The sequence below is a fragment of the Chenopodium album genome, chromosome 14 (genome assembly GCF_948465745.1).
Source record: "Chenopodium album chromosome 14, dcCheAlbu1.1, whole genome shotgun sequence".
Lineage (NCBI taxonomy): Eukaryota > Viridiplantae > Streptophyta > Magnoliopsida > Caryophyllales > Amaranthaceae > Chenopodium > Chenopodium album.
In genome coordinates, this window is record NC_137847.1 from 26,145,849 (window position 1) to 26,156,276 (window position 10,428).

Genomic DNA, 10,428 nt, shown 5'->3' on the forward strand with positions numbered 1-10,428 from the left:
ACTATTTAATTTGTCAATTATATATCAAATTAGGCAATTAGCAATCGTCAAATATTAATAATCAGGTAAAATTTTAAAATTTTAAAAAAGCGATGAGGGTAGGATCCGAACCCTTAATCTACAAGACTGGTGTAGGGTAAAAATTACCATTGAGTTGCACTTCAACATCTAGCCTAACATCTCTCAAGTATTAATTATAACCTTTTTTCAGAAAAAATTGTGGGTTCAATGAACCTGTTTGAACCCAACATGTATCCGCCCCTGTTAGTATAGGGGTGGTAATTTGAGTCAGCGGGTCAGGTTCGGGACAGATTTCGGGTTATGCTTAGAAACTATAAAAATAGTGTAAAAGTTAATATAATTATTATGAAAAATGAAATTTGGGTCAAATCGGGTCGAATTCAAATTGTTCGGGTTCGGGTTGGGTCGAGCTCGGGTTTCTCTTAGTAACTTCAGGTCGGGTTATCGGTCGGGTCAGGGATTACATGAGTGCTATAAGTAGAAAAGAAATACTTTGCCACTGATCTTCAACAGTTCACTATCAATTAAGAAGAAAATACATGCAGTTGTGCAAGTCTCGACTTCTAAACAGAAAGAATGAACGAACGCTCGTTATTCTTCCATACCTCAACAGCCCACTTGCACATTCATAGAGAGCAACAACATCAAAAAAAAAGTCGCGCTCATCAATATATTCTGGTTTATAAAAACTGTAATCGATTTCACATCTACTCTCCTCCTATTCGTTGAATTAACCAGTCAGTTATATCATGGAATACAGTTTTTCGTTCAGGTTCGAAGAGAATGTCATGCAACAATCCATCATACAATTTGATGGCCTTGTCAATTGATGAGGCTTCTTCATACAATTTCTGGGAACCTTTTGGGTCAGTCACAGCATCAGCAGATCCATGTAGTACAAGGAATGGAACTCTCAATTTCATCAAGTTATCTTGTAAATACGCAGATATGCGGAGAATCTCACAGCCGGTCCTTACACGAATAGCACCTGTGTATACAAGGGGGTCTGAATACTTTGCTTTCAGTGCCTCTGGATCTCTACAAACTACTGTGCCTGATTTGTTTGCAGCATGGCATTGATACCTTGGAAATAATAAGGACGCAATTGGGGCAATGACCTGAAATAACAATAGTACAATAGTACCATAAGATTACATGAGAGCAGCAAAGGCACCAATTCTTTGCACCACTTAATCAGACTTGTTCATGAAACATATTAGAGTTTCATAATACTGAACTTTGGCTGGCACATAATACTCCTGCAGATTCAAGAACCTTTAGTAATAGTCTAATATAGCTCCTATCTCCAAAATCTTGCCTAGATAACAAAAGACTAAGCCAACTCCAAGTGATTCTTCAAAGAGTCTGATAATAGTACCCTTATTCAACAGCACAAAAGGCATGCTAAACAAACATATAAAATAAAAATAAAAACTGAGGCAAAAGATCAGTACCATTATGAATTTTTACCTCAATGAACTGCACTACTTGCAGATAAAGATTCTACTACTATTTTGACTTATTGTTATGAACCCAACGGGAGGTTCCAAGCTTCCACAAAATTCTCCAGATTTACAAAGTCATGGAATTCAGTTGCAGTTACACAGTGCAAATGAAGATAAGGATCAGATGGATGATTAAGATTTTCTCAGAAGGTTGATTGTAGGTTTGAATCACAGCATACAAAAGGAATTTTCTTCTTAAGATAACAAAGTAATTAAATGGGACTTGGTAATAAGTGGATTGGTGGACAATCATTTAAGTCTCTACAATTATGTATATTGAAAAAGGCATACAGAATTCTCTGCTACAATAGTATCAAGTTTGAAGAAATTACAAAGGAGAAACTTACATTAAATATTGGATGGGATGGATTTACACCAACTGCTGGAGATGTCAAAACTATGCCACTTATTTGAGCTTCAACCTTAGGGTCAAGAGCAGCCTGCATTTTTGACATAACTGCATTAAGTTTTTGGAGGAATATGTACTTATAGTCAACAAGATAAAGAGAAATCAAGAAAGTTCATTGGTCTCGGAGAGAATACTCACTTTAAGTAAAATAGCTGCACCTGTGGAATGTGCAAAGCAAAAGCAGGGAAGTCCAGGATTCTCTGACAAAATTGCATCTAGAAATGCTTTCTGCATTGGCATAATCAGCAGATATTATTAATAAGTTAAATAGAGAGTTGTCTTGCTACCTATGGCTGATTAAAGCTTACCATATCAACAACAGCATCGTCGAGGGATGGGACATAAGCATGCAGTCCATCACTTCCACCATGACCTAAAATTAAGGAAATTGGGAACCCAACAACATTAGTCAACCAGCAGCATTAACAAATAGAGATAAAGGATACAAAACAAAATTTTCCTTTTCCTGCCTAATGAAGGTAGTAACTGATCGATTAAAAAAAAATAGAAAAAATGCAATCCTCCGAAATTGAAGCTTAGTCAGGTTATGCAATGAAAATCACAAACTTCATCTGAAACTCATGAAGGAAAGAAATTAAATTTGAAAAAAAAAAAAAAAAAGAATAAAAGACAAATACAATAATCCAGCATAGATAAATCCCTACTCTCACATTAGCATGCAACACCTAGAAGTTTGCATTGAAGAAGATTACCTCACAATTATACAGCTCAAATGAGCGCAAACCAGGGTTTTTTTTATTATCACACAGAAGAAGAAAAATAAGTTACAAAGATAGGGATAATTGAAAATACACTTGTTTTCGCTACAAAGGGCAGTAAAACAACAAAAAACTTCATCTAAACTTAAAAAGGAAAGAATCAAGTTTTACATTTACAATAAAAAAGGAAAAAAAAAATAGACATGATAATCCAGCACATTAAGGTTTTCTTATGCACAAGAGACGAAAATTAAGTCACAAAAATGAAGAGAGCATTGTGAATCATTACTTGTTTTAGCAACAACGTGCTAGATGTTTATGTCATTAGATTTTTTAGAACTATACATCAGGTCTTTACTATTTTAATCAAACTCAAAACTCAAATAACAAGATTACATATTAAGAGAAGCTTCATATGTTACTTTTTCAGCACAAGACTCAAATAACAAGCTTACATATTAAGAGGAGCTTCATAGCTTACTTTTTCAGCACCACAGGGCACCCAATCAGAATGCTCAATCCTGCAACATTAACATATAGATGCACAGAAGCATGACTTCTACACTCTCAAGCAGTAATGACAAGAATTGGACTTCATTAATATAACATGAGGATGCATGGGAACTACGAAATCTAACTTTTACTCTTTCATTTTAGTTCTTTTGGAGGTTTTGGGGGAAGGGAGGGTTGCGTCAGGGAAATACATATCGCAAATTAGATTCCGATACCAAAAAGCACCTAGCACCTTTTCATTTTGATTTTCAAAACTTTAAAGGGCTGGTTTGGTATCATAGCTAGTGAAAGCTTTTGGATTTATGCCATATAATATAAGTTGTATACTATTGAACTCATAATTAGTCAAACTTAACTCCACACCCTCCCCCCCCCCCCCCCAAAATAAAAAAAAAATAAAAAAAAAACCCCTCACAGTAAAGGCTCTCTTGTCTAATCTCCAACGATTCATTGCAAATAGAAGAAAAAAAAAAAACAAAAAAAAAAAGGCATCCCACTATTATTCCCGTTTCCTTATCTTCAGGGTATCTGCTTGGATCCCTTGACTAATTAAGAGGATAAGTTAACATATTTATCATTTTTGCAATATTCCTAGGGTAATACTAAATTGCAAACCCACCACCTCACAAATTATGGCAAACAACTTGCTACCATAATAATTCTCTTGCAAACCACCATATACGAGAATAGAATTTATAAGGAATTATGTTAGAAGGTGCGAAATTAATGGGTGCAGGAGCTGCTACAATTGCTTTAGCAGGAGCTGCAAGAAAAACAAGGAACTGCGGATGCGGTATCCTTTAGCTGCAGCAAGACAATAAGGCAATGGTTGTGTAGCGGCGGGGGGGGGGGGGAGGTCGGGCCCTACGCGCAGGCATCCCCCACAACGCAAGCAGCATTGTTCGCCACTACCCGAAAAGCAAAAGATTCGAGACTCAGGATGGTGAGACAAAAGAGAAAGAAGTTTGATCATTTCTTATGTGATGGAGATAGCACTGGCTAGGGATAGTTGCAGTGGAATAGTGGATATTCACATTCCCTAAAATACCTAAAGAAATTGTAGATTGGAAAGAGAGATAGAGGGGAAGAGAGGGAAACAGTGAAACACCGAAGTTGGATTAATTTGACTCCATGGTAGTTAAATTTAGTTTTCTACCAGCAAAAATTTGAAATTTGCATCCTTAATTATTCAAGTTGAAAACAGCAATCTCGTTGGCAATCAAATTGAGGTGGTGGCGGTAGGAAATATATGGTGGTGGTCCTGGTGGAGCCATAGAGGTTGACTGGGAAAAGAGAGAGAAATGGAGGAAGAAAGATGGAGCCATGGATATGAAGCAGACGGGTGACGAAATATGATGGACAGAAAAATCAGATTAATTGTTAAAAGGGGGAAAGATTATTTTAGGGAGCTCCTGGGTAACCATTACTCTCATTTTTAGGGTAATAGCGTAATGCATTAACCCCATCAAATCTTCACTCCTATTCTAGGCATGTAAAAACCAGTTATTAATTTTTTATTATTTTACTCTACATTTTCCACCCCAACTCATGGCCTTAGGTACAGTCCCATGAGATAGACATTCAAGAAACTACCTGAGAAGCATAAATTAATGAAAAACTGAAACAGATTTCCTTGAGGAATTTTTTTGTAGTTCACACCAAATTGCCAGAGTTCCCACCACAACAATCAAGTTCCAAATACTTATCAATCAGAATATTGGATCGCTAATTCACCGCCTGTCATGACACGAGCTAAGAGCGAATCCCTGATTTACTGACCATTTACCCGAGATAGGAGGCAAACTAGGTTACTACTTTCACGACAGTAAGTAAAATCTCAATAAAATCATGTCTAATACTTAGAGGTGTCAGTCATAGCATTGAGGTAATGAAGGCTTTTTCCACTGGACCTTTTGATCTAAAAAGAACCTGCTATTTCGTTTAACCAGCACAACCAAACTTGTAATGATCAATTCTACAGGTTGTACCTCTCTATCCTTAGACACCAAGGAGACAGAAAACAGATCATTTAACCAGCCAATTGATTCATCTTCGTAATCTAAGGCCCAAGAATAATGGGTTTTTCCATTTGGTATAAATCAATAATCGATAAACAAAATTAATAAACCTAGGATACTGGATCTTAGAAGACTAAGCTCCCCCCCCCCCCCCCCCCCACCCCCCAACATACACTCAAGTATCAGTCCACAGGAACATTTTATATCCAATCATCATTGGTTTAAGCTAAGAGGTAGAATCTGGTTGACAGTTTTGCAGTGAATATTTTGCATTATCTCCAATTTCTGACTCGATACAAGTTACCTACTGAACTAAATGATATAGAATCCTCTTACTGAACCATGAAATTTAATCTCATATAATTCTAAAAGCCCAATGGATCAGTGTCAGGTGAGTCAGGCCCAGCTGTGGTTTTTACTCAAAGGACCAGTGTATAAATATGTATATCAATAATTGCAGACTTTTCAAAGTATCATCTCAAAAAAGAGGACACAACCAATTAATATCTCAAAAAACCCTTGTTCCTTTTTAACATTTAATTAAATTTTAGAACCATCAATTGGCAAACATACAACACTCTAGCTTAGCTTATACAAACTATGACACATATACTGCAAAAAAAAATTATGCACAAGTTATACAATCTGTTCTGGATAAGCTACAATTGCACTGTCTCTTAGTACTTATTTCTTACATAATTAATCCACAGAGTTGTATTGAAGGGAGGATCAAACTAATAATTAGTTAATAGAGAGATCATTAACAATCAATCAATCAAAGCCTTAATCTCATAAGTGGGGTCGGCTACATGAACCAAAAGTAATTATTCTGTGTAGTCATCCACAAAAATCTTCCTCCTCCATCCCTTACGATCAATTACCCCATTCTCATGCAAATCCATTTGCTTCATATCCTTCCTAACTCCCTCCAACCAAAGTCATTAATAGATTTTTAAAATTCCTCTCATGACAAATTATTAAATGAAACAATGACCTCGACACCAATATTTTGACCATAATTCAGGGAAAGTAAAATTTCCACCCATCGAAATTATGACAAGATACTAATGTAGTACACCCTCCGTCTCATATTGATGTTCCTAGATTCTTTATTTAAGGTTTTAGACAGATGGTCCTATTGTTTATCTTTGCCGCTTTTGGTGAAGTTGTTACCCCAGTTTCCCCTCATGGAAATTGTACTTCTCAATGCAACTCCATATGTCACAATTATGCAACCACTAGAGAGAGAAGCATAGGGTTATAAGATTCTAAGAGAGAGTATAAGATTCTAGGAGCATAAGTACAAAATAGAGGTAGTAATAGAATAAAGACCAAGAGATATTTTGTTCAAAATCAAGTGTCATAGATGTAGCACTATTTGTGTGATAAATATTTACACACATACACAACCTTGTTTGCAGCAGAAGCATTTGCACACTCTCTAAATTGGGGTTTAAAAATCTTCTCTCTCTTACTTTGTGATATGCAAACTTGAATCTTCACTCTGTTCACCCTCATTGCCCTAGCCCCTAGGTTCTATTAGAAACCCTCCTCCATGCTTACCCTAGAGGTTCAATCGTAAGGGTGCTGAATAAGGTGAGCATAAAACAAGGAGAACTCTATGTATTTTTCTTCTTATCTGATGGAATGCTTGAGAGAACTATGTCAAAAGGATTTAGTAAAATGACTACAAAATATCACACACCACTCATTACACAACACTTTGGAATGTGAGTTTTTAGATTATTGATCCATATTTTTGTTGTCCAGTTTTAAAAAGTAATAAGATACATTACATGAACCCGTTCCAAGAGCTGGAAATCATTTCCTGATATCATCAGAGATAGTTATAAGCATACCAAACTTTCATCCAATACTTAATTGTTAATACACACATAGACTAAGACAATACTCACAAGAAAACTCTTTGACAAGTCACAAATTCACCAAGGAAATAGCAAATAGTGAATAACGAGGATATGTAAATTATTACAAGATATTCTGCTGCAGACATACAGTTTATATCAGATATCATTTAAACAATGATGGCACTAAAGAACTTACCAATCCAGTCCATTCCATAAACCTTGATTCCAATCTCATTTAGCTGCTTCGCGAAGTCACTGTATCGGCCACTGTAATCAAATGCAAATGTCTTAACAATTCGCATGTCCAATCTAGAAGGTAAAATAAATAAAATACACCAGAAAAACCATGACAAACCTGTGTTCATTAAGGCCATGCAATAGCAACACAACTCCCCTGCATAAAAGTAACCAAAGCATTAGACTACTGACAGGAGAATAAATAGCCTTTATACTACAAACATATACTACGTAGTATGCATCCTGAATTTCATGTTAGACCAATATGATGAAATTAGCTGACTCACGTCTAAACAACATACATATTTGAGAAAGTTTAATTGTTAAGTAGATTAAAGCATAAAAAATCTAAATCGTAGAATGTTTATAATATGAAATGGACTATCAGCAAATCTAGGACGAAGACAGTGTGAAGAAACGTCAATGTCAAACAGCACCACACGCAGAATTTTGTGGGTTTCAAACTCAGAGTAAGGCTCGTAAATACAGGCCAATTAGTGCTGAAATAAGGGTATTATGGACTGAAAAGAAACGAGGTTAACTAATTTGGAATAGAGGAATTAGAAGATTATCAAATCAGTTATAAGTACATCACATCAATATTCCCTGAATCAATATAATAAAATTGTGATCTGTATGACATAAAAACATTGTTCGAAAATAGTTTAACAAATACCTTGAGATCATACTCTAAATGTAAGCTTAATATATGTTGTAACTAAAAACACAAATGACTAGTAAATTTACATAAATCATGAACTTAAAACCAAAAACCCTTTTTATTTTTATTTATGGACTTAGCTTCTACTACTAGATAATTAGCAGCCATTTCCTCTCTCCCCCTCTTTGCTCTTTGGTTCACAAAATTAAGGATCCCAAGGCCAAAATTAGCCAATATTGCTGTTAAATCCAGTAATAATATATCATTTGAAACTTTGAAACTGGTAAATGCCATTAGGGTAGTGTTTGTACTTCATTATCACCTGATACAAGAAGTTTCTTTGGCAAAGATTTAAGATGGATCAATACAAAATCAATATTTCTCCTACAATTAAGTGAATCAAACGAAAATCATTTTCATGACTAACAAATCATTAGGCCCTAGGTAAAGATCACTTTAAATCACATCGATATAATCGAAAGAAGTTTTAAGTGTAACTCCAATGATTTTAGCTAGGGACTTCCTCGTAATTTTAAATAGTTCCCAGCTATTAGCTTGACAATTGAAGCTAAAATATGCAATTGGCTTGGCAAGCAAGCTAATTTGCTTGAAAATAACTTGCCAAAAAGAAAATACTAAAAGTAAATTAGTAATTAAGATAAAAACAATAAATTAATAATTTAAACAGTAAGCAGGTCAAACTAACTTGAAAGATAATTAGCTTAAAAGCTTATGTGGCATGAACAATTAGCATGCCATTGAAGTTGCTCGAATATGCTTTGCGTTTTTTGAATTAATGCTCTAAACTTCTTTTGTATATTTCGGATAATGTTTTCATCAACCAACCAAATTGTTATTCTCTTCAATTCCCTTTTGTTAGTCCCTTTTTACCAAATCATCAAATGCACATGTTCAAACAAATACTACATATATCTTCAAACAACACATTAAAAACACATACTTACAATGTAAAAACGTTATATTAAAATTACCTATCATCCACCCCCCTGTGGCTCTCTAAAATAAAATAAAATAAAATAAAATAAAAAACATATCTAACAATATCATTGTTTTTTTAGGGGTGGGGTCTAGGGGGGCTAAAACAGAACCATTAGAATTACACATACAAATCAAAATTGATAGCAACAACCAAAACTAAAAGATGGACGTAATCTTAAACCAAATTTAATGCCAAAAAACATATCAATCAAAAAATAAATATATACCTGACATTTCTAGAAACAGGAGACCAAGATTGCGTAAAAAGTGTAACACCTCTCTTGGTACCAAAAATCGAATAATCCCTCAAACACTTGTCATCTTTATCCTCCTTAACCCTCTTAATCGCTATCATCCGCCTCGACGCCACATCCTGCTCCACCACCACTCTCCTCACAATCGCCGCCGGCAATCTCACCACCGCCCCTCCACCGCTACCGCCACTGCTCACTACCTTCTCCTCCTTCGATACCAACGACACCGATTTCTCTCTCCTCTTTCGGAACGGCACCACAATCACGAACAAAATTGCTAAAATCAAATTCATCACACTCCTCCATGCACTCAATGATATCAAGGCGCTAACTCTCCCACTTGCTCCGGATGTTAACATCTCCGACGCCATAATTGTTGATTATAAATATCGAATTATGCAATTTTTTACCAAAAGTAATCAACAATTTTGTACCAGAATAAGGGAGGAAAAATTATTTAATTTATTTGTAAAAATTCAAACAGGTAATATCAAAATTCAAATTCGATTTTGTGTAGTATGATAAACTTAAATATTTTCCCTCCCTTATTCTGGTATTTTCTTTGATTTGAGTTGATTTCAGAAACTTCAAGAGAATGGTAATTAAGGAATAACGTAGGAAATTGAAAGGCAAGGAAAGGCTAAATTTAGAGAGTTTTTTTTTTAATTTTTTTGTTTAAGTTTGACGAGATAATACTTTTACTAGAAATGCGGGTTACCTGTTATGTATAACAACGGAAGCTAATTGGGTGGGGTCCACCTCATATGATGTCATTTTATAACAGTTACATGTTTTATTTTCTTTCTGGCTTTTTATGCTCGTGTCAAAGGCGATATTTTGTTAGGTTTTATTTTATTTTTTTTGAGATGAATAACGAAAGAAGAAGATAATTTTTATTTTAATTGAGATGAGAATTTTTTTGATTGGAAGGGAAGAAGTGCATATCTACTGGATGTGAGGTGTGCCACGTGTGTGGTGTTGGGCGAAGTTAATCTTCTGGAATTTGCTGATATAGTGATATGATATTGCTCATGTCGACTTACATACTGTCGTAGTATAAGGCCTTTGAACGGTTGAAAATTGGAATAGTCTGGGCTGGTTTGAATTAGATGGACTTGTCACATGTAGCAGAATCCACCTCCTCATATAGAATAGAGGTGATCAATGGACAGATCAAGCAGAAAGAAAAAAAAAAGAAAAGGCACACTTAATCAGGTCGGGCCA

General features: G+C 35.2%; 1 protein-coding gene across 1 annotated transcript; it reads right to left on the minus strand.

Annotated features, from left to right (window-relative positions):
• Positions 1-521: 521 nt before the first annotated feature.
• On the minus strand, positions 522-10,101 carry LOC145580180 (uncharacterized). Its single transcript, XM_081637572.1, has 7 exons — positions 9,178-10,101; positions 7,409-7,447; positions 7,250-7,320; positions 2,244-2,308; positions 2,074-2,163; positions 1,874-1,966; positions 522-1,139 (listed from the first exon to the last, which is right to left on the minus strand). Exons 1-7 carry the CDS (start codon positions 9,573-9,575, stop codon positions 729-731), a joined length of 1,167 nt encoding a protein of 388 aa, XP_081493698.1. The 5' UTR covers positions 9,576-10,101; the 3' UTR covers positions 522-728.
• Between the last annotated feature and the right edge of the window lie 327 nt (positions 10,102-10,428).

Excerpts from the sequence above, each read along its gene's own strand:
- LOC145580180 (XM_081637572.1), bottom strand. The coding sequence starts at position 9,575 with ATGGCGTCGGAGATGTTAACATCCGGAGCAAGTGGGAGAGTTAGCGCC. Across the intron at positions 7,448-9,177 it reads CCTGTTTCTAGAAATGTCAG|GGGAGTTGTGTTGCTATTGC; the intron begins GTATATATTTAT and ends ACTTTTATGCAG. Across the intron at positions 2,309-7,249 it reads TTATGGAATGGACTGGATTG|GTCATGGTGGAAGTGATGGA; the intron begins GTAAGTTCTTTA and ends CCTTAATTTTAG.